This window comes from Anopheles coluzzii, chromosome 3, assembly GCF_943734685.1.
Source record: "Anopheles coluzzii chromosome 3, AcolN3, whole genome shotgun sequence".
NCBI lineage: Eukaryota > Metazoa > Arthropoda > Insecta > Diptera > Culicidae > Anopheles > Anopheles coluzzii.
Window position 1 is genome coordinate 71,364,125 of NC_064671.1, and position 24,648 is coordinate 71,388,772.

At 45.2% G+C, this 24,648-nt stretch overlaps 1 protein-coding gene across 2 annotated transcripts in view; it reads right to left on the reverse strand.

Moving 5' to 3' along the window:
• Positions 1–4,690: 4,690 nt before the first annotated feature.
• The window catches only part of LOC120956935 (zwei Ig domain protein zig-8-like), a 52,889-nt gene continuing 32,931 nt past the window's right edge, over positions 4,691–24,648 (reverse strand). For both annotated transcript variants that reach the window (XM_040378768.2, XM_040378766.2), the window contains exons 5-11: positions 23,777–23,922; positions 23,477–23,547; positions 20,907–21,070; positions 11,188–11,399; positions 9,623–9,728; positions 9,241–9,291; positions 4,691–8,175 (exon numbers count right to left, since the gene is read on the reverse strand). In XM_040378768.2, coding sequence (XP_040234702.1) covers positions 8,054–8,175; positions 9,241–9,291; positions 9,623–9,728; positions 11,188–11,399; positions 20,907–21,070; positions 23,477–23,547; positions 23,777–23,922 — 872 coding nt within the window. In that variant the 3' untranslated portion in view covers positions 4,691–8,053. The remainder of the gene's footprint in view (positions 8,176–9,240; positions 9,292–9,622; positions 9,729–11,187; positions 11,400–20,906; positions 21,071–23,476; positions 23,548–23,776; positions 23,923–24,648) is intronic.

The window sequence follows — 24,648 nt, forward strand, 5'->3', positions numbered from 1 at the left end:
TCGTTTGTTTGGTTTGCTTGTAACGCGTCTCCGCGATCGTAACGTTGGTTATGATCATTTATGAATTCATGGACCCACCACCACCATCATCATTGTCGTCGTTTCGGTGATTGGAAGGTTTGGATGAAATGGTCCAAAAATTAAAGGTGACTTTTATTGTGACCGAGCGGCGAAAAAAGAAGGAAGTGAGTATAAAAATTCTATCAAGGATTTGTGCTCGTAATGTGCGATTTTTTTGGCTCTTTCTATACCCAGAAACAGTCACGAACAAATTCCCCCATCGTTCGAACGTTAATAAACGTGAAATGCGGGCGGTTTATTCAAACTATAAAAATGTTCTATTTTTATTGCACTGTACAAAAACCAAACAGAAGGAGAGAGAGGGAGAGCTTTTATAAAAATCGAATATCGGTCCCACAAGCGTTGACGCAAGTGAATAAAGGTGAAAATAAATATCCGAACACATAAATATCCGGCAGTAAACTGTGCGGTGTATGTTTTACTGCTGTAATAAGCAATCAAATAAGAATTTCCATTTTGTTGCACTCTGGATTGGATTTTTTTTTGACATCAAACGTCCTTTTACCCCGGTAATTTGGTGCAATACTTCAATTTGTCGGTTTGATGATGAAGTGCAGTTGTTTATTTTTTCATTTAACTGTGCACAACAAATTTTCATTCCGATCGGTACAACTGCTTACTGCTGGTGAAATAATTAAAACGGAAATTTGACTCCCTTGGGTGGCACTGGCAGCAACGACAGGGAATAGTTTCCCATTTCATTGCAAAATAAAGTTGAGTGGAGTGTTAAAAATTAAATAATGCTATAGTTACCGGCAAAAAAACAAGCTTTCCCCTTATCTGCCTTTTGCCTCGCTGATAATGTACTTCTCTCATTTGAGGAAGTTTTTCAGCTGCAGCCGAAGTTAAAACGCTGGAACAATTAATGGCAAAATTCAAACACGCCTCAATCATCAAGCGCCCGAGCTCTTTGATCATTTGGTTGCGCTCGCAGGAGCAGGTGAGCTGTACTTTAAATAATTCCACCTTCACCTGACTTGGTCGTCGTCGTCCCGGAGGCGTACAAAATAAATCGCAATTTAATCCATCCAATATTGCGCACGCCCACCGGTGCGTGAAATAAAATTCACCAAATCTGTTCATTTACAATGCTCGGTCGGGGGGGCAACTGGTACAACGCGTTTGTCAGGCAAACGTCAGGATCGCGGGAAAGCGCCTGGGCGATGGATTCGAGGTTTTTCGATTTGGTGCGAAAAGTGTGCGTTTTTGCCATCCGTTTCTGGAAAAGCGTGTGCTAATCGATGACGAAAGTCAAATTTCGTTTCCTTCGACTCTGCTTGGTTGTCCATCAGGCCTCTGCATAACGTTGCTGACGCAGGAGACGGCGACAGATAAATGGGCGGGAGTTTATTCAGCGCACGTGCAGACATTTTGCTTTTGGGGGATGTCGATTTTGTTGTTGTTTTTTGTTACTGTTCGACGATTTTGTCGACTTTGTGTGACATTGTTTTCTCTTTTCTGCTCTCGGCAACAAACTGGTAAGCCGTGCGAACGGATTTGCTGAGCGTGAACGTTTTGAAACGAACACACCAATGTTGGGTGGGACGCAATAAATGGGCAAATGATGGCAAATGATTTATATTGAGAACATTATTTTAATACATTTTATAAGATGATTCAATCAACAAGCTCGAACTAAATAATCTTCTTAAAATGCTTTCAATTTATATTACTAACAGAGTTTGTTTCAAGGCCTTATTCAGAGTTGATCAGCTAAAACCTGAAACCTTCTAATGATTAATGGACCATTTTTCCTCTTTTTTCCAAACACACCAGTCATTCATCAGGCTTCGAAATTTGCCTCATTTTTATGCAATTAAAAGATGAAACACATGTTAACATAAAACCATGACCAAAATACTCACCCTTCCTTCCTTCATCTCTCTTCCGATACAAACCTGCTCCATCCTGATTACATCGCTCGTCGAGTAGCATTAAATCCTTCGCCCCAAAAAAAAAAGGAAATAAACCAACAGATTGGCTTGCTTTGTGTGTATGTGTGTGTGTGTGTGTGTGTGTGTGTGTGTGTGTGTGTGTGTGTGTGTGTGTGTGTGTGTGTGTGTGTGTGTGTGTGTGTGTGTGTGTGTCTCCCCGATTCCCTAGCGACAGACGAGCCCCAAAACAGACCGTAGAAGACACAGTTTAGTCGTAGGCAGATTAGGCATTCGGCCGTACCGTACCGTGCCCGTGTTGGAGAATGGTAGCATTTTTATGTCTCTTTTTTGTGTCTCTTTCCTTTCTCCAAGCTCTCCACCGTCTCCGTGTCTGCTGATTTGCGTTCATTTCTTTCATTTTAAACCAACCGTTACGCTCCGCACATTTGTTGTGTCGGTGTGTGGCGAGGTGCTGCTTTATTTTCGCTTAATTTTGCGCTCCGGAAGCCACACTTGAGCGGCGTTACAGCGTCTGTCACATCCAGCCTGGCCCCACGTGTAGCGCCCCCGGATGAGCGAAATCAAATAGGAAGTAATCTCTTTCAGATTACGCCAGTTTATCATTCCCGGGGCCAGCCGCTCTCTGGATGCAGGGATGCTCGGAAACGACCTCCGCAAGGGCACACTTTAGAAGCATTTTGGACGGCTTGCTTCCGGCCCAGATAGGTTGAATTACGGGCTGCAGCACACTCAAAGTGAGTGATCTAAATTTGGGAATGTTTCGACACTTCTCTCGACACTTCGCTCGAGGCCAGGGAGAGAGAGCTTTGTTACGGAAAAAATAAAAATGTAAAAAGAAAATAAAAAAATAAACCCGAACCGAAAATGTAAAAATAGTGACAGAAAATGAATGTTTTGCAAATGAACAGCTAACAAGCAGTGCCTGTCACACGCCGGTCCGATGGCTTGCCGTGTTTGGGGTGCTTTATTTGGTGGACTTATCTTTAATTTTGCCTTATTTTGCAATCGTTCCCTCAGTCAGATAAGGGGCAGCCTGTCTGTCTGTTTGGCTTTTTTGTTGCTACTGCGACCGTATTTATTGTAGGGAAGTGAAATTGAGAAGCATTATACAATTGCACTCAAAACCGAAAAAGAGAAAACAAAATCCAAAGCTTCCCATAAGCTTCCTCTGAGCGGGCAATTGAGCTTGAAACGTTTAATGAAAATGCAAGAAAAAAAACTGAAGCGCTATGTGGAGCCCGAGCGGCCTTCTGCTGACACGCGCATGCCAGATTTTTCACTTTATTTATTCAACTTGTTGTCGGCGTGTGCGCGTGTTGCTGGCTTTTTTGGTACCGTACCACTCCACTTTTTGGCATTTTGCGTTTTGTGGTTTGCGCAATTGGGGGATGGGAGCCGAAATGCAAAACTCGCCCATCACCATACCGGCTTGTACCGAGCTGGGTGCAAAGATGGTTGATAAAACATAAAAATATGCAAAAATGGTACCAAAAAACAGAGCAAAGAGAGAGAGAGAGAGAGAGAGAGAGAGAGAGAGAGAGAGAGAGAGAGAGAGAGAGAGAAATAAAAAGTCAAATTTTCCCTTTCTGTCGGCAGTCGAGATGATGCAATGTTACCGCTTCCAGCGAAAAGATACAACCGAGATAAGATAGTCAAAGAAGACAAAGAAACAGGGAGAAAGAGAAAGAGTGCAAAATGATAATAAAAATGAACACGTGAAAGTTTGTGGAAAAGTTGACAGCAAAAATAGCGCTCCAACCCACTGGTACAATGGCACACGCTGCGCAAGTTGATGAACATAATGGGCAAAGGGGCGAGTTGGCAAGATGGCAAAAAAAACATGGCTTCTCGTCCGTCATAACGGATGTTTCTGCTTGTGAGTGTGTGTGTGTGTTGTTTTTTTTTAATATTGCTATTGTTGCTGCCACGTTGCATCTTGTTTTCCGTATTCGGATGCACTGCAGCGTATAAATCACACCGACGCCGCTGCTTCCGCGCCAGGCAATTAGTGCAAATGATGAGCCCGGCACACCGTGGGAATAATGAAAATGGGGCACAAGGAACTGCCAGGCGTGTGGTCTAGGCGTGAAATGGCACTCGATCGCATACAGTTGAAGGGGAGGATAGGATAGAGCGAAAAGGGAGCGAGGAAAAGCTCTTGGTCAACCAGTCGAGGCGTGAAATATTTCGCACGCGAACGTGCGCTAGATGATGGTTGGGCAGGACCGCGCGCGCGCTTGCAGGACCCATACAACAAAACAATGGCAGAGAAATAAAAACAGACAACATAAGAAGGGAAGAGGCAACAAAAGTGGACTGGTGCTCATTGGCTTGATTATACATTCATGGCGCGAAAGTATGAAAACACTTTGCAACACCATATACTTACAGGCGCTCTTGAAGGAGGTGTTAACGCTTGCACACTACACACTTACAGCTCGATGGTTTCGGGGAAATAGAGCTCAACACTGGGGCGGAGCCGTTTTCATTAAAAAAAATATGTTTGGTTTTTTATTCAACTGAGGATTAAAATATAAAAATATGTACAATATAATTTTTCATGAATTACCTAACTAATATATAACTACAATATTTTCTTTTCCACTTTTTTCCATGTGTTTTCTTATTTTTTTCTCTCTTCTCTTCTTTCGCTTTTTTTCTTCTTCTGTTTGGTTTTTATTCTCTCCGTGTTTTGCGTGTCGATGAGTTGTGGTTTTGTGTTTCTTTTTCCTTCTGTGGTTTGTGTTTCCTTTTTATTTTCGTTTGGTATGTGTGTTTGTGTTTTTTTTGTTTGTGTTTCTTTGTTTATGTTGTGTTTTGTTTTTTCCCGTTTTTTGCCTTTTTATTTGATACGTTTACCTTTGCTTTACATACTTGCTGAAACATTAATCTGCATCCTTTATGGCAACCGTTGTTCGTTCCTTTTACTCTTTCTCTTTCTTTCTTTTTCTTCCTCTCTTTTTCGATTTTTGTTTGTTTGTTTTGGACGCCATTCGGTTGGCTTCGTTTGTTTAGGCGATGCATGCTTACCTTCTGCATTTCCGGACAGTCCAGTGTTGAGCGTTGGCCACGACTGCGATGAAGTTGATGATGGCGATGATGCTCCTTTCCGGGGGTAGTAAGTGATCCTCTTTGCTTGCCTCACAATCACTCACTTACCATACATTCGAAGGATCGTTTACCGTTTTCCTTGTGCCGTGTACCATTCCGGATTTAAAATTGAACGCTTTGTTTCGCTGATCCTGATCCTCAAATACTGATTTACTCTGCTGCGTGGCCGCATGAACTGTGTTACATACGTGTATGCGCGTGTGAGTTTCTGTTGTGTGTTCGTTTTTTTTGTTTCGTTTTAATGGGATGGCGTTGTGTAGTAGTTGTAGCTTCTTTTGTACGTCTGTTTGATGTGGCTGTGTCACTGTTACATGTTGTGTGTTTGCAATCTTACTGCCCCACCCCTTTCCACACTCCCTCCTGCACATACACACACACATTGCACTGGCAACTTGTTGTAGTAGTATAAGTAAGTTATAACATTTTACATGACAGCGGAAACAGAACTGTTTCCGTTTCGTATTCTGCTTCCTCTTCCACGCACCGGTAGTGGTATTAGGGAGGGGGTGGTTAATTTTTTGCTTTTCTGGTATGTTTTGTTTACTGTTTGCGTTCTTCTTCGCTCGTCCCATTGTTTGGTTTGCCTCTGTCCGTTTATCGTTTATTTTAATAGTTATTACTTGGCGTCTCCTTCCGTCTCCCTCCGTCTCAGTTTCTTACTATCGCTCGTAGTAGAGTATAACATGTGACTGTGAATTTGTGACTGCACGTTTTGTTCGCTTTCGTTTGTCAATTAACTTACACCACTTTGCGTTACGCTCTTGGATATTCTAGTTAGTTCGAGTGTGTGTGTTTTAGTAGATGCTTTGTTCAATTTGTTCAGTTCTTCGCTTTGTTTTTTTTTTCGCTCTTCTGTTCCCCACGCTCCTTCTTGTTCTGTTGGGTTCAATAAAATGATTATTTATATTAACGTATCAGTAGGACTGTTTTGCTAACGATGATTTTCTGTTTTTACCGTATGTGAGTGTGTGTGTGTGTGTGTGTGTGTGTTTTTATCTTTTTGCTGTATGCTCTATGTACCTGTTTTCCTGTCTCCTGTTATTTCACACTTTTCGTTGGGTGAGCGATATTTGTGTGAAGTCTTGTGTTTGTTTGTTTGTGTATAGTTTTCACAGGCAATATCTTCCTCTTTCTTCTTTCTACAACGCTCTTCAACAAAGACGCCACGTTTTTTCTCGTTCTGCGCACGTGTTCCAGCAGTGATCGATAGTGGAAAAGTTGTTTCCACGCTCTGTGACTCGCCGAGTGGGTCCGATAACAACAAAACACGACTACATCATATTTTCAAACCGTGCCGTGCCCACTGGTGAAACGAAAATATGCTCTCCCTCATCATCATCATCACCTGCTTCATCATGAAGCAGCCGACGCTAACGACATGATCGAATAGCGTACGCTCTCACCCACACAGTGACACACTCTGTTTGCGCCAAGCCCAAAACTAGAGCATAAAACTTCCTTGGGAGCAAAAAACTGAACCGAACAAAGCACACAAGGAGGGGCCGGCGGTGACCCAAAACAAAAAAAACACAAGTGGTACGAAAATTTCATCTTCCTTGCAGAGCAGAAAAACATTGACATTGATGGAGTAAAGTTTCCGGGGGACTTGCTTAACCAAATTGGCGCTGGATGCTGCTGTGGGCTGTCCGTTCGAAGTGGGTGTGTTCTCGTCAAAAAAAACTCACTCCCACACGCATGAAATGCCTATTGGAATGTTTTTGTGGGTGTGTTTTTCTTTGCTACCGTTTGTAACACACGGTTGAGGACGAAAAACAGCATAAATAACCCAAAATCGACGAGCAGCGCTGGATGGTCTGTCTTGAACTCCAGTGACCACATAGGCCACACCAACAACAAAAAAAAAAAAACAGGCCAATTCCAACCCACATGGAAACCGTTTTGTGATGCGAGAAAGAGAAACGAAGAGAGGGAGCTAGAGGCTAACTTGAAGCATCTTACGCGCTACCACAACCGCAAAGAAACAAAAAAATACGAAACAAAATCAACAAACAATCTGCAGGTGCGCTGCCACCTGCTTACAACGTGCGTACTGCGTGTCAGTCCCTGTGGTCTGCCCTTGCTTCAGCGTTTGACCAGCAGCAGCTTTCCACTCGTTTGAACTTTGCCACTTGTTCGCTTGGCGGGAAAAACACGTTCCTGTTTCGTCACGATTAGCCCATCCGTCTTTAGAGCTTTCCCTGCGTATGTGTGTGTGTGCTTGTGTTTGTTGTTTGTTTTTGTTATGTGTGCTCCTTCCGTCATTCCTGGCATTCCAAACCATTCCCTAACAAAACTCTACTGAAACATTTTCACTTGGCTCTTTTTTCTCATCCCTCATTTTTTTTCTTGCAGCCGCCTTCTTATCAGTCGAGAATGAGCTTCATTTAACCGTTGTATTTTTTTTCTTCTCCTTATTCTCCTGTGTCTGTGTTGTGTCTTGTGTGTAATGATTCGAGATTCGAGTTTCACCGTTTGTTTTTTTTTTGTTCTTTATATGTGAGCAAAATTTTCACCTCTCGACCCCGTTCGGTTTAGCAGCAACCGGGATGGGGGCCGGTAGTCTGCCGGTCTTCTTACCTTACCACTTTAAGTGTGTGTATTTAGCGATAGAGAATGGACGTGGATGATTTTCGAATTACCTTTTACTTGTTCGGTATTTTTTTTTCTTAGTTTTTGTTTTGTTTTGGTTGTATTATAACTTATCATTACGTTTGCGTCGCGTCTTGTGTACTTTTTTTAACTCCTTTCTCTCTCATTTGCTTTGATTTTTGTTTGTTTTTCTTTTCCTCTTTTTTTTTTTGCCTGTGGATAAGTGAGCTTTTTGCTTGCCCCCTGTTTTTTGTTTATCTTTTGCGAACGCTTGCGTTTCCCATTTCTTCCCTCCCGTTTCTCCCCCCTTTGTTGCTTGTTGCTGCTGCTGCTGCTGCTGCTGCTCTAAATCTGCCTTAATACGTCTAACTTTATGCTTAAAGACTATAGTTCACATGACAGCTTAGCTGAGCATAGATAACCAATACAAGTAGCATAACAAATGACCTATGCCGGAGTAGAATCTGTAGATTGCGCTGCTTGAACATCGATATGCTGTCTGTGGAGATGAAACGAAGAAAGAAAGAGGAAAAAAGAGGAAAAAAGAAATGGGAAAAAATCACCATGCCAGTTAGAATCACAAACAAAGCAGATTAGTGAGCAGTTTTTTTTCGGTTGTTGCGGTTGTTGATGTTGTTGTGGAAAGCACAACTGGAGTAGCTTGGAGTGTTTGATTTGCTAAACACCGGTGCCCCTCTTAGTTGATGAATTTAAATTGAATTGCACCGCGATTGGAACACAATGTTGATTGCATACGTAATTGTGCCTTTTCCGATGGCTGGCTCTAAAAACTCCCCAAAATGGAATTTCCCGGCACGACAGTTGAATAATAAGAATGTACGCTGCTTTGTACGGCGAGCCGTACGAGCATTTAAATCAACCGTTTTATGTTTGTTTTGTATGGCCTTAAATTCAATGTGCTGTCGTGCACAAAATTGGATTCTTTGGTCATAATTCCGTGCGCAGAGCTTATTGCAAACCAGGTCCCACGGCTCTAATGCACTGAAGCCGGGCGATAATAATCAAGCAAATATTGAATGCTGCGCCTCCGCGGACCGTTTGCGAAGCGTGCAGCAAAACAAAAGGCAATATCTGCGCTTGATATCGACAGCGCGAACGCGCTCTACACTCGCTACACCAGCTGGGACCGGGGCAGCATTTTACCGATCTCGCTGCTGTCACAGCTGCAAAGCACATGCATATGCTGCTGCATCTCCCCTTCGAGGCATCGCCCTACGATGATGATCCTCCTCGCCCGCCGCCGATGGCTTCTCATTTCCAATTTCAATTGACATCCCATTGCTATCGTACGGGCTACTTTACGGGACGAATGGTTCGCCATGTGTAGGGAGACCCCCGGGTGTCAATAGCAGCACACGCGAGTTCATGATTTATGCAGCACTGAGCGCTGTATAAAGCGTTGCCAGCGCACCACAAGTCATCTGCCACGGGTGAACATGGCCCTTAGGGTGGTGCCCCGAACCCGTCCCCCCTTCCCCTCCCCCCGCCAGCTCTCCAGCCATCGCTCTATAAACAACAGTAATGAGAATTCAATTATGCTTACCATCAAACAGCGATCTTGCCGATGACGTGACAGCGGATGCAGACGATTCTCCTGTGGGCGCCACAAAAGGGGTTCATTGCATCGAGCGATTGTCAGCGATGGAGGCAACACAGCCCATGCCCACGGGAATACGCGGAAACGAAATCACAAACAAGCAGATCAATATCGGGCAGCTATGTAAATGGAAAATAGTTGTGCGATGTGCGGTGGTTGGTGTGTGTGTGTGCTGAGGTGTGCGTTGGTACCGTTGGGAGGAGCGTCCCATCCCGTTTGTAAAGTCACCTTTTTGCAAGGGAGCACATACACACACAAGCGCGCACACACGTACATCGCACACCGTTTTGTCTGGTTTTGCAGGCTGGCCTCTCTGTCGTTAACCTACCGTTGATAACGTGCAGTGAGACAGTGATCGGTGGACTGTTGGATGGGCTGCAGGAGTAATTTCCGGAGTCCTTCTTTCTCGTCGATTCTATTATCAGCGAGCCAATCTGCGGAGAGGTGGAAGTGCAGGTGAAAGAGTGAAAACAGGACAATGTTATTGACGCGTAGTGAAGGGAAACGGAGGGTCTGGGAAGGTTGCTAACTGGTCCCAATTGATTTATGATCAGTTTTTAACAACGTTCCGATACTGTCTACTGTGTGTGGCGTCTGTTTTACAGGGTTTTCCAGGGGTTCTCATAGTTGTGGGACACTTCCTAGATTCTTTCTTATTGGAAGTGAACTTCATATGTTGAAAATTCGACTCTATGACACCCTTTTCGGACGGGCTCATTGGAAATTCCTATTGGATTAGTCCAACAAGAGTGCTATGGGGAGTCCAATTCACATTGCAATAAGTTCATTTCATGGAAGAAAGAGTTAATACAGTTTCCCACAGCTATGAGTATTCCTAGAAAACCCTGTATGGAACTTTGTCAACTTGTTTTATTGTTAATAAACTTGCAGTTATTTTTTGCAACGGTTATATGTTTTATTTTCTTTACTAGTAATGTTACTCTGGTTCTAGTTTCATGGTTTAACTGAACAATAAAAATAATCTTGACAGTAATTGTTGGACAGTGTGTCGTAATTTTTGCATTTAGAGCTCAAATTCTTGCTACTCTCTTTTCATTGACATCTCTTATTACTGTCTACTTCTTAAAGAATTTCGTTAATACGGATGCTTTAGTTTCCTATGTGCTCTAAGCTTAGTTAATTTATGTTGACACTAAAACTTTTAATTTAACAATTTATACTAATAGCTTTTATAAAATGCTCTAAAGTAAGCATGACTTGCCCCAAAGCTTCAGGCGCAAAAATAGTCTGCTCATGAGGCAAACATTCACATTTATCTTTCAAAAAGTGTGCTTTTTCCGGCAACGTTCAGCGAAAACTATATGATTGTCATTGAATCTTGTGTAATAAAAACATATTATTTTACTGAAAGATATCACACATATTTATAACCTTTTCCGGACCTTTTTTAAACATGAAAAAACAAGTAAGAAAATGAAGGTTATATTCAATGAACCTCGACTCTTTATGCGCCTCCATCGCGCTATCATGGAGGCGCCCAGTCGTTCACGTTGAAAAGCTTGATATGACCTTTATTGCTTTGTAATTCTGTAGCCGCTGGTCTAAAATCAAAACCATTTGAATGAACAGGTAGGGTGATCGAGAAAGAATGATTCAATTGACTTAAATTGTTTTTTTTTTCGAGTTGAATGCACACGACCAAAGAGCGAACACAATATATCATATAGGCATCCGGTTAAGGTGTTAAATTAAAGTTATATAATGCAATAGATTGTCTACATTTCAACTTACTTAGTTGGTAGTAAAACTAGGAACCATTATTTATCTCATACACAACAGCCTGCAGTCAACTTTCGAGACGAAGCGTCGAAAAAACTCTGACACAACACAAATGGTCCCCATCGCAATGCAAACGCAATGGCGCAAACTTACCGTACTGTGGATGTCCCCATCGAGATCGGGTGCACCGCGGTCCAGCTGCGTCTTCCAGCCGCGCCGGCTCTCGGTGAAGATCTGCTGCGTACCGTGGTACCAGATGATGTAGGAGGGTGGCTCGAGGGCGCCCCGGACCACACATCGCAGGATGACGGCACTGCCGGCCTTGACGTAGCGATCGGAGTCACCTATAAGCTCGGTTCTTGGCACTGGAAGCGACAGAAAGCAAGATGGTTACACTTAATCTTCCGCCTCGAATGACGATGAAGGTGACACGAACCCGGGGGGAGGAAAGCAATCGAGCCAAACAAATGGTTCAACCGGATCAATTCGTATCCAAAAGGAAAAAAAACCGGGGAAAACGAGTCAAGAGCAAGAGAGAGAGAGAGAGCACGAGGGGGAAGGAAAGATATATCTACACCTAGGCTTAAATAAAGTTGCACAATAAAGGGAAACTTATTTGCTCGTTCAACTGTAGGCTGGGCCGCTTCTAGCTTCTAACAACGGCCGAATTGTGAGGACGGGCAACCAAACCGAAGTGGGCAATCAACATCCAAACCCTACCTTCAACTGGGCAGCCGGGACGGGCCCGCTCTATCTCGACTCTCCGCCGCCCCACACGACAACGGGCTAAGCGGGCAGTAAATTTTCATTCCACTCAATTTCGACGATCTAAAGTTGTGTCAATTTTCGGCAAATTTTCCACCGAAATTGCCCTCGGCACGACACACGACGACGACAACGCTGGGTCCTTTGGCTTTCAGAGGCTTTCGTGGGGGGCTAGAATCGGAGAGGAAGTAAGTCTGTGTTTGTGTGATGCCGCTAGAGCAATGTGTGGGGATAAAGCTCCAAATAAAAGCATAAATTCTACGAAGAAGCGACGAAGAAGTACCTGGGGTGGGCGAAAAACAAAAACAGAAACCATAAACGAACGCGAAATCCTTCACAGCTACGCTTCTTACGGGGCCACAGTCACAAAAATAAAAGCCCCACTGGCTGGCTGGCTGTTGGGCTGGAAATTTATGGTGCTTTTAAGCCAATCGCAAGCCCGTCTGCCGTTACGACCCGATCGACAGGGCCCCGGCATTGGCGTTGGTTCGTTTTGTGTGCCAGTGTCCGGTTTGTTCTTCCCGCGGCTGCAGTAACAGGGTCCCTGGGATGTATCTGTTTTTTTTTTTTATTCGTTGATCGTTTATCGGTTTGGCACACGGCACACCAGTGGGTAAGGAAGTTGGCCAGGTTTGCGGTTTTAATGGTTCTAAATTTACTGTAAAAGCCTCTGCTAATCCCTGTGAGTGCTTTACCGATTGCCGGGACGGTTTTATTTATCGTCAATCGGTGGCGTCGGTGGCCCAATCGTGCCCCGCGCGTTTTTGTGTGGATGTGCCAGTGTGTGTGTGTGCCCTTGCCTAGACCGCACCACACAACAGGTCTTTGCAATAGGTCGCTTGCAAACGCGCAAACCCGAATGCGATTTGTTATACGATGCATGGATTTCGATTCTTGTGCGCCGCTCCTTCCTTCCTTTCCTCATCACCAGCAGTCTGAGGAGGGGAAGCACTGGAAGGCAGTGGAAGAAGCCCATTAATGCAATATAATCTGCCGTGAATAAATCATCCACGTAGCGCAGCACAATCGGTCGTTACAAGGATGAAACCACCAAACGCCACACCGCGCCGGGTGAGGAACCATTTGGCCAGTAGGTACTTGTGAAGTGCTTGCAACAGCTCATAAAACCTGCTGCAATCTTCCTGCCACTCCCCTGGTATCGCTGCCCCGATCAAGTGGCTGGTATGGCCTTCCCCTTCTCCAACCCAACGCCAAGGTAGGAGACCAACGACCGAATGGCGCACATCCATTTCAGGCGAACTGTTTTACATTGAACGACACTTTAGCTTTTGTGTGTTTGTGTGTGGGGGTGTGTGTGTGTAGAGGGAGTGAGGTACAGATTGCAGAGACGAAAGGTGGCTAGGACGGGTCTAAAAAAAAGGTCATCTAGTGGGATGTGTTTGTGTGCGCAAATGGTGGGGCGTTTGCCGCGCTCGGATCCACTTTGCGCGACAAGTGCTTACGCGAGCGCGTTTACACATTTGCAGCAAATTATCGTCGCTATATACAGCACAACTACTGCACTCTGCACAACCGACCGAACAGCTAAAAAGCGCGTACGCGTGCACTGGGTAAAAACAGCTTCATTCATCGAAGTGTCGTAGGCCGCCATCGTTCGGATAGTGCTGCGTGCCGGCGCGTAGCAAAATCTGGCCGCATTTTATCGCATCTCCCACCCGATGTCTGTTGTTTTCCCCCGTCAGCATCGGCGCCCCCATCGGTGGGGGAAATAAAAAGGTGAAAAATAAAACGCTGCATTAGACTAGGCAAGCGGGCGGCGGGAGCTAGCGGGGAATTGCTCATAACGACGGACAACTTAACATAATCGAGCGTTTCGCTGTGTTGGACGCCGGGGCACGTTGGCCCTTTTATGTTCGTATTTTGCCCCCGCTTCGCTCCATACCGAGCACTTCAAACGCGGCGCGGCGCCGTTCGTTGAACTATTGTCGAGTGCCGTTGGAAGGTTGTTTGCCGCTGTGTTACGAGCTGGCGCTCGATGATTGTTTTATGTGAAGTGTTTTATGTCGGACAAGCGCGTTCGACATGCACCGCTTGGTGGAGATTGCAGAGGATTGTCGCAGGAGGAGGGTTGCTGTTTTTCTTTCCCATACACAATAAGACCCACTATCAATTAAGGTCAGAAAGTGGCCAGATTGGTCAACCATCGGTACGTGCATTTGTTTTGGTGGGTTGGTGGGAAATGTTGCAATGTGGTAGCAAATGGCTTCGGAATTTATTTTAAAGGATCAGCAAAATTTGAATTATACAAGAAATAGAACCTCTTTTGTTCAAATTGTGAGTCCAAGTTGAGAGAAAGAGCTTTTCTCAGCTCATGCTTTGTGATATTTTACATGTTTGGATGCTTGAATGTATACTTTTTAGATTAAAACTGACAATTCAAAAGCTCGATCGAAGCGGCAACGATTGAAGCGGTTGTCAACACTTAAACTGACTTAACGGATAGTTTGCTCCAATGTTTGTTAGAACATTATGTCATATTTTACACATTACTGAGCAGAATGCTAGGTAACAGCAACTACCGTTCCTCTTCGATCGAACTACAGTCTGAACGCACTAATTGAACTTCAATTCCCTTCCACCTATTGAATTTGTGCTTTTTAGTTGGCTTGTTTTACCATACAATAAACCCAGCAGACCGTGAGATTTTTGTGAATTCTTAAAGACCGGAGTGTACATACAAACGCATACTTTTTAATTGAACTGTCAGCCAACTCTGACGCATTTAACTAAAAATCGTTTAAATATTGAATTCTTACTGTACTTGAATCTTTTCAAAATAGTTTCTTTTATATTTATTTCTATATTTTAATACAATTCAAAACTTTATTCTTTAAAATCGAAGGAAACATTTTATACTTTTCATTTGAATAAACGAATAATTTGAAAAACTCTGTAAAATTATCCCTTAATTACACTATTAATATCCCTCAAAAGGCACACGTTTCTATTTAATAAAAAAAAAGTTTGTTAAGCAAAAGCTATTCAAAGAGTTGTTATTGAGATGTATATTGTATTTATTCCATAGATACATGTTTCTTCATGATTGGAAAAGTTTTACAGTTTATAAGTATTGCTTTTTGGATGGAAACTATCGTTCACTTTAGTAGTAAGTGCAGCTAGCTGAGGCCACATTATAATCAAACATTTTTCCAACTATAACATCCTTCACACATTTTTACAACAAACTTTCCACCAGCACCATACTGTTGGGGAAACTCTTTTTCTCCCCCAAAAGCCAAAAGCGCGGCTGATTACGGCTTCAGCGCACTACTTAACCAAAACTTTCCCACGGCCATCATCAAACTTTCGCCGACTAACTTGGCAAGAAAAGTGCTGGATGCCTGTGAACTTGGCCACCGAAGAGAGAGAGAGAAAGAGAAAGAAAAAATACAACCACACACACACACACACACACATACGAAGCACCCTTTGTACGCCAAACTCCCGCAAAGGCCAAAATTATGACGAATGTTTGGCAAGAAGTGGCCTCCCAAAAAGAATAAAAGATTATGTGAAACGCTTGTTAGCCATCCCGTCCGCACATGGAGGCTGCGTAGTTTTCCACCACCACCACCCATCCAAACCAACCGACCGGGTTCACCATCTTGGCGGTGAGCAATTGTGATGAAAAAGAAAGTTTGTAAACTTCTACTAAGGTTCCCCTCTTTTGGGTTGCTGGGTGGCTGCCTCAACCTCATTCCTCCTTCTCTCCAGTATTGGCCAGAAAACTTTCCGCAACCGGTCATCTTTGAAGTTGTTGTTGCTGCTGCTGCTGGTGGTAGTAGCGGTGGAGCGGGTTTAATCCGCTAGTTCGCCGAACAGAGCCCGAGCCAAAGGCTGCTAAAGTTGGGTATGGAAATTGTAAATTTGAATATGGTACAAGTTTTGCGTAAGGATCGGCCACCGGGTGAATGAGCGGGATGCTCGGTAGCTTTCCGATAAATTTCGTTAGTTTCGGTGGCGAATTTGCCGAGTTTTTGCCGCGTACAAAGGACGGTGGTTCCGGTTGACTAACCGAGAGTGGCAGGGGTTGGTGAAACCCGGTTCTGTATTATTGTGCGAAATATTTCGTTTGAATTACTGAACGACTTTTGCGTTAGTTGGGCGAATGAAGAACGGCATGGTGCAGCAGCAGCAGCAGCAGCAGCAAACAACAACTCTTTGTGGTAAACGAGGGAAAAGTCGCCAAACTGTTGGTTTGGTAAAAGTGGGCCCAAACGATGGAGCTTGTTTTTTTTTTGTTCATTGGAAAAAAAAACAAAATTGTTTTCCCGGTAAAGCAGGCGTGCGAAAAGGGACACCATGGTGACGCGCGTAAACCAAATTGGGCTGCTTTTGCTTGCAAGTTGAGCTGTATAGCCGAAAACGCCTTGGAACTTTCGATCAAAGTACCTAACCTTTTTTTGCAGGTGCGGACTCAAATTGGTTTTTTTTTATACATTAATCCATTCCTGGTATTAGATACACAGCGTTGAACATGGCTCGTACGTGCACCCCTTTCAATCCGCATCTGGTGTTTTAGCTTGGTGGAACAAAACAAAAACAAAAGTTACACCGAATTTTGCACACTAAATATCAATAACAAACCAGCCAGGAACGCGGAAAATCTCAAAAACTCAAAAAGTAGTCGGCTGTAATTCAAGCCACAAACCTCCTCTTCAGCGGAAGCGCCTTTTTCGCCAAATTGCGCACCAGGCAGCGGCAGGCGTAGCCGCAAAGCTAACAATAATAATGCACGCGAAAAGGATTATCGGCATCGCAGGGGGCGGCCCTTACCGGCGTACCGCACACTGCATTTGTTTTTGTGCCACACAGTTTGTAACCGTACTTTATTGCGAGTAAAGGTTTGCGCACGGAAAACCAAAACAAAAAAAACCGGGGGTTGGTAGTGCATCAACTGCCCGCTGCGCCTACGCGTATGATTATGACAGGCCTTTCTCGCAGCGGAAAGCTCATGTTTATTGCGCGGGAAGTAGGTTTTTGAGGGGGAAAAATGGACGGACTTGCGCTGGTGGTTGCGTCGGCTCGATCGGCATCGGGATTCATTAATTTGTGGCTTAATGTAGTGTACACGGTGGCTCTTGGTTTGGGCGGCTTTTGGTCGGCGGCAGTACAAACAGCAGCAACTGTGCCTGTACGCTACGGTACGGTCCGACGTTCAGGAGCGCACACATGCGGTGTGGTCTTACCAGCGCTCTAATAACTGTGGAGGCAACAACATCCGGCCAGCGATCTCCACGTACGCGTGCACATCCCGGCTTCTGTGTGTGTATGTGTGCCGTACCTTGTGCCCGTATGAAAAATAAAACCACGTACGCGGGCTGCGCCACCGATCCGAACGGCATGAATTCACCATGAGGCTCGCTGAGGTGCTCGGGAACATCATTGTGGAAATGGGACGGTTGCTCGCTAGCGCTTCTTTGCGGACCGTTTCCACCGGGCCTCCATTCAGTGGGGGGGGGGGGGGGGAGGTCTGTTATTTACTTCGTGCATCGAATCACTAATGATGGTCACAGGAGAAATCAGATCGCAAGACCCAAACCGTACCGTCATCCTGCGGTTCTGTGTTCATTGTTGTATGTGTGTGTGTAGATCTACTCACATGTCCGTGTGTGTATGTGTGTAGTGGGGTTATGTTAGACTTCTTTCCGGTGTTTGGTTTTCTGAGGTTGGAGTGGAACGATGGCACAAGCCCAGCAGAGAACCTCGATAGTGTAATCCGGGTAAGTATGTTCGCCCGTGCAACTGTTGGCATTTAATTAAGAACACGGGCAAACCAAAACTTTGCCACCCGATGTGCCGCGCCTGCTCAAGTTACTTCAGCTACCGGCACGGACGCGTTCGCCGGAAACCAAGCCAAGGGGGAAGTTATTTATCTGGATCGGTCCGGAGTAGACTTCCCAAGGTGTGTTTGGGCGAGCGATAGAGCCTTTCTGTTGTTTCCCCTTTTTTGTGTGCGTGTATTGTTTGGCTTTGTTTCAAACCGTACAAGAACCCGGTAAAGCGGTACCTGTAATAAGTGTCTTGTAGTCAATCGATTTATGGCTAGCATGGTACAAAAGCCTTGCGGAGTGGTATGGTAGGACATTAAAAAGTAAGGACTCTGCAGCTAGTAGCTATCTCTACCGGGGTTGAATGGTACATTCTCAAAATTTCCCACTTCCCGGTCAACATATGGTGTACATCCTAACCTTCCCCTTACACACACACACACTCCATCATCTCTGTCTCTCTCGTTCGAGTACACGTGCATGCTTGTTCGTGTAACATCCGGGGTTGTGAAAAGTTGTACTTTGTGCTGTTTTTGACAGCGCCCTGTATTACTTTTTGACGAGTCCACCCAACCGAGCAGTGGAGTGTGTGTGTGTGTGTGTGGAGTGGCATCCCTTCCCGCAAAGCTGGCTGCTGTGTCGCTGTGTTCCGGGCACGCAGATAGTGTGATGAATATTGAATACGACCCCCTGTTAATGTGTGTGTGTGGATGAAAGAGCAAGGTATCCGTCAACCGTTATCAGGCTGGGAGGCGCTTTCCGGAGCCACCGTGTGTGCGGTGCTATCGAAAAATCAACGCACAACTTTCGTCGGCCTTCCCGGAAGCAGCAGCAGCAGCAGCACCACGTTGCCATGGACACGTCGATTTGGGGAGGTCTCGGTTGGCTTTAATCATTCAGCAGCCAGCAGCACAGCACGGGCGGCCATTATTCGACCGCCATCAAGTGGAGGCCATCGCTTTCAGCAAACTGAACGGACGGCGCCCGTCCGGTTCGATACCGGACGCAGCTCAAGAGTCATCATGTCATCGTCCTGTTGTTCTCGAAGCTAGGAAAGCGGGCATTAGGCTACCGGATAGGATATACAGTCATCATAAAGGGGGGTTTTTTGTGTGTGTGTGTTTGTATGTACTTCTAATCTACTGGCTTTTATGGAGTGAAACAAACCAGCACAAAATCGAATCGGACAAAACATGATGAACTTCACCCGAGTCCGAGTACGAGGTTCGAGTTGCAAATGCAATAAAATAATATCACACAATCGAGGCCAGCCAGCCAGCCAGCAGTGCCGTACTCGCATACAAAGCCCACACACAAACAAAGCCGCATTGGTTCGCTTTGCTGTCCTTCTGTCGAAGCTGGCCACAAAAACCGCAGAAACCGCACCACCGTAGCGCAGCGGAGCGGTTTTCTAGAGACAGTGGTTTTGCTTGGTTTCAATTTCCATCGCCGGCTGGTCGAAGATTAATGCAAAAGTTGTTTGCGGAGCGAAAGTAATCAACCTGCAAGAAAATGAATTTGAAGAGACAGTGTCGACCGACCGGCGCTCCGAGTCCGAGTCGGACCGCTACCCGCTACCTGACTACTAAATTTAATTAAAACGTAAGCCAGTTTGCCCTCCTTCCCTTGCCTAAACATACCCGCAGACACATACATGACACACGATCAAAGGGGTGAGACGGTGGTGTACCTGTGGTTTCGCAAATCCCAATGTATGCGTGTGTGTGTGTGACTGTGGTGGCGGGAAGCAACGGTATGAAACCCATTTGCAGATGGGTTTGTGAATCTATTGATTCATGGGACGTGCAGGTGGATGGATGTGTGTGCGTGTGTGTGGGTAAAAGGGTATCAGAAGAAGAAACAAACATCGATCCCAATCCTAGTCCTGGTTGGGGCACGGACTGTGCGGCATGTGGGCAACGAAGCGCTACGAATCAATATTTGCAATTGGCGATGAAAATTGCTTGATTTGTGTGCGAAGCGTTGATTGATAAGTGACGTATTGCTTTAAGCTGGTTGCGAGCAAGCGTTGGGTTTTGCAAGGGGGGGGGGGGGGGGGGGGGGGTGAATTATTTATGCTCTGCATTACTAAGTAAAGAGTGATTGCTTGCTAAACCTTCCACATAATTCAAAGTGATTGTTTTCCCTACAGTAACGGCTGTGGATGGAGCATTTCTTTGATGAATCAAGCGTCCAGTGTCTGTTTTCTTACGGTTCACACGAGTGAGCTTTGCGAAGAGCTTTCCTGCTATACATTGAAAGAGGTAGCAATTTCATTGTAGAGGGTCAAGATATTGATACCAACGTGGCCGGATGCATCGTTTGAATCCTTGAAGCGTTATTGCAGTTTGTGAAGATTATTGACATGTTGGAAGGAAGTACATCGTGTTGAAACAGGAAATACAGTGAACCTTTAGTCTCCTCAGTCTAGCTGGTCACCTTACTATAATATTCAAATGTATTTGATGTTTGTAACAGCTACTGATATCTATGTATTTACAACGTATGGTTGAATACTGACTGCTCTATCTGCAATCAGACTGATACAGTCAGCTTTATCTAATCTGCAAGATGGGAAAACTGTTGAAATAATGGAGAGTTAGAGTTAGAGAGGTTGAAAGGTTCTTAAATACTTAAAGGCGTTGAAATATATAGTATTCAACCATACGCTGTAAACGCACATTTCACAGTTAGTCTGTCTGTCAATTTGAATCTAATTCAGATTACAGGAGGATAAATGTACTGAAAAAAGGGGAAATGTCATAAAATGTTAATTTTTATATTTGAATAGTGGATTCAGTATAAGAGAGATTACGGTTTCGAAAAAGTTCCCTGAAAACCTCTGAAATGAAACGACTCTAATCCAATCGGCTGGCAGATTTGAGAGAGTTGATTGCATATAATTAACATAATGGGGAATTTTGGTGAGTTTGGGTACTGATATAATACTTCCGTGAAGTAAATGACTACATAGCCAAGACTTCAGATATCAGCTTCAGAATTTCATTTAATCAGCCATTATTATACACCTATCTCTTCTAGAAATACCTTATTCGTTTCAAACTGTTTTAAATCCGATATTTATAGGCCTGCTCATCAACTCTCTGTCAACGGAACTTATCAATGCTGGCAGCGAAAGACCTAAGCCTCCCATTCTGACTAGAGATTCAATCCAGTGACAGGCGGAATCGATTGCTATTCGAACGAGGGTAAAGTGTGCTCTCTCTCTCTCTCTCTCTCTCTCTCCTCCCCCCTCCATTTCTCATTCCCCCCAATGTGTATGTGCTGCGAGGCAAAATCGATGTCCATACTCACCAACGACATGCAGATGTACTCGGGCGCTGATTTTCGGTTCCGTCGACACCTGACACTCGTAAATGCCAGCGTCACGGGCCTGCACGTATTTGATCTGCAGCGTCCATACGCCGCTGCTCTCCACGTAGAATGATTGAAAGCGCTCGTCGGCTATAAATGTCATCCTGCACGGGCCCAGGAAGCGTTCGGGGCCGGGAAGGTGTATATATGTATAGTGTGTTCGGCGGGGTGTTTTGTTTGATTTGCCGATATATCCCGGATGGGATTCAGGCGACAGGCGACAAAGCCCCCGACCCAGTCCATGTGGTCCATGTTGTCGAGCGTCGTTTCAGGATGAGTCAGCAGGTGCAGCGTATCCCCCCCACGGGATGGTTGTGGTGGTCGTTTGTGCAAACAGGTGTCGGTTCGGTTGGATGTCCACCATCGGGGGGTTGGGTTTGAATGTAAAGTATCGTCAGCCAGGCGGACGGACACATATTGTGCACGGCAGTGAAATGAAATGAAATGTAAAAATCATCGACAGAATTAATATGCTGAAAGCACACACAAGTTGGTGCACTGGCACACCGAGAGCAAGAGCGCTTGCTTGTCCGGTTAGCCGGGTGGAAGAAATCAATAGCACCATCGTTCGGCGAAATACGACGATAGAAAGAGATGGTAGTGTGACAAACTGTTTCCCTTCTCTGTTCTGTTTTTTTTGCTGCTCTCCCCGTTCAATTAAAATTGAATTTCATTGCACAACTTGATAGCGACTCTGGTTTGCTGTGTCGGGCTGCCATAGAAATGGTTTCCCTATGGTCTCCGTCCGTCCGGTATGGCTTACAACGATTGACAGAAGAAATTCCCGTCGAACAGGGGACACAAGACTATCCTCACAAGACATGCAAGTATGATGATGATCATTCCAATTCCAAAAGGCATTCATACGGCAACGGTAGGCGATAAAGCGATAGAAAAAAGGGAACATGGAGCGTACTGCACAGCTGCTCGTACACACGTGTGCTTTAGATTGATCCAATTCTAATTGCTTGGATAAACAAAACGCCTCCGGGTGCTTCATAGCTGGACTTCTTATTTAGCTGGCGTCAAACATGTACATCAAACCAATATTTCTATATCAATGTTTTAATAATCCCTGGATCAATAGCAAGAGAATTTAATTTAATTTCAGCAATGCAAACACAAGACTTTTCTTTATTATCATTCAAAGAGGAATCATATCAATGATCCTTAGGAAAAAATCCTTCCAAATAATTCACATTTGAATAGGAAAATTTCATGTCCAAAGTTCATGAATTTCGAGCAGCAATCGATCTGATTGATTTTATTTATTTCGATTGAGCGATACACAAACAACTGTACCGCATGGGCACTTGCATCAAACGAAACAAGCGAATAAAGCAAATATTTTCTTTGCCTCACTATTTACCGAATCGATTGCTCATCCCATGCTGAAGAAAGTAACACCAGAAACACAAAACCATACCTTCATTAATAGGCTATTGAACTTGGTGCGCACACAAAAATAGCCTCCACTGCAGCCTTCGCTTTAAAAGCACAGCGAGCGGTTCCAATCGAACCGAACGCTTTAATCGCACCTCCGACAGCGAGGACGCACGGGCCGTCGAGCCGTTGGGGGACAATTTCAAAGGATAATTTACCCCCTCCTTCCCGCAACCCGGTGACGCAGACAATTACCGTGCTTCACCGGCTGCACGGTGAAAGAACCACCCGGGCCCGGGTGGTATGCTTTGGAGCAGTTGTCGTTAGAGCTGATGTAAGATAATTTCGTTAATGCGTTCATACAACAAGTCGCTAATAATGTGCACTTGAATGCGAGCGTCACAGAAAGGCCCCTGTCGCACCCAGGGGTGAGGGGTTTGCGGGACGGAGAAGGTACGACGCCTGGTGCGGGCAAAAACAGGTAATTGTCCTTTCCACTCGGGTGTGCTCGGTGCGTGGTGCTGGTGGTGGGCTCTTAATGAGCACCCGGCACGACTTTATCCCCAGCCCGTTGGAGGTACCCGGGCCCCGGTACCAATCCCACCCACCGCAGATGAAAGGGGTTGGCGAGTGGGAGAAAGGGGGGGAAAAGTATTTTCCACGCCTTTTGATGTGGGCCCGGCGAAGCGTCAGCAAACCACGGAGACACACGGAGACGGTGCGGTGTCTGTTTGCCCGACGGCTTTGCCGCGGCAAAGTGTGCAAACAGGCCTGTCAATAATCTCTCGCTGGGCGCTTTTCGCAGCGGCCGCCGCGGTGCAATCACCCATTGAAATTGTGTGCACGGTTCCCGGACCGGCATGCAATCTCGTTCCACGACGAAATTCGGAATGCTATTTCCGGGCAGACAGCATTCTTTTGGGGGTGAGTTAATGGGAAGGGGTACAACGGCAGCGCACGAAACGTGTGCAAATCGAATTTCGGGCAACGGTTGGCAACGCTGGCCAGTAGGCGTAAACGTTCGTCGCCGACTGCCGTGCCAGCAGCATCATCCCGCACCGCTTGCCAGGCTAATTATAAACGCATCAATCAAACCGGGAGGGGTGCCAGGGGGGAGTTTTGCTCACCTGTCCACTGTGAGAATGTGATCATCTCTCACTCGTACCCACGAAACAGATTTGTTCCCTAGCTGTTTCACCTGTGAAGTAAATGGGAAGAAAGAGAGAGATAGAGGTTTCTGTTAGAGTATGTAAAAAGACAATCACAGGCAGAAAGGATAAAGGATGTGTGTGCTACAGAAAAAAACCTTTTAATAAAAGAAGGAAAAATGTACACGGCTCGTGACAAAACGAGGGGAGTAAAACTGAATAATGAGAACGAGTCCCAGTGTCCCTGGAAACGGGGTCACACCCAGCTACCCAGCTTACCTTGCACGGCAGATATGCATGTGTTCCGATTTGTGTAGTTACATTGCTAACGCCGCTCCCGTCTAGGTATGGTCCAGCGAAAAATGTTGCACCAGAGTTCAACTTACTTAAGGCTAAGGATGTACTGATATCGCCCGTTACATAATCTGCAATGGAAAGCGTTCAAAGGAAAACGGTGCATGTGTGAGAGAGAGAGAGAGATACAAAAAAGAGAAGAGACACACGTACAAACAAGAAAATGCAAACAGGAAAAAAAGCCTAAAAACTTCACGTCAGCGTTACGTTGTTTCAGTGCCATGTAACACGCGCTACCAAGCAGCGCTCTGCCGGCCCGGCACATCATAATAAATTTTCTACAACGGTTCTTTTCCCTGTCCCTTTCTCCCTCATTCGTTGTATCACATTCTGCTCCCCATCCTATTTATTTCTGTTCTATTTTCGGGTTTGCCAGATTTTGTTGTTTTTTGCTAGTTTGAAATTAGTTCGGAGCGCCTGACGCTGTCCCCCAGTTTTTTCCGCACCGTTTGACACCGGATCATTGCAGGAGCATGGAAGCAGGAGGGAGGAGCGGTTTAGGTTCATAAAAAAGTCGTAAAAAAGTCGTCATATCGGCGGCACATGGTAGCTTTGGAAGGCGCACTGGTTTGGACCGAATGGGCTCGGGAGGAAGTAAATGAGCCACATAATTAAATACAGTTTTGTTCGGCCGGGTGCGGGTGTGGTGACCCTTTTTAACATGGTACGCGGTAAGGTAGGTGAGGAAGATGCGCTGGAGCGGTGGACAGGAGAGTGCCGGTAGAATCAGGATTAGATACTCAGGAAATGATCTTGGATCGCTGCTGGACGGACGCGAACATTTGATGAAGTTGTTT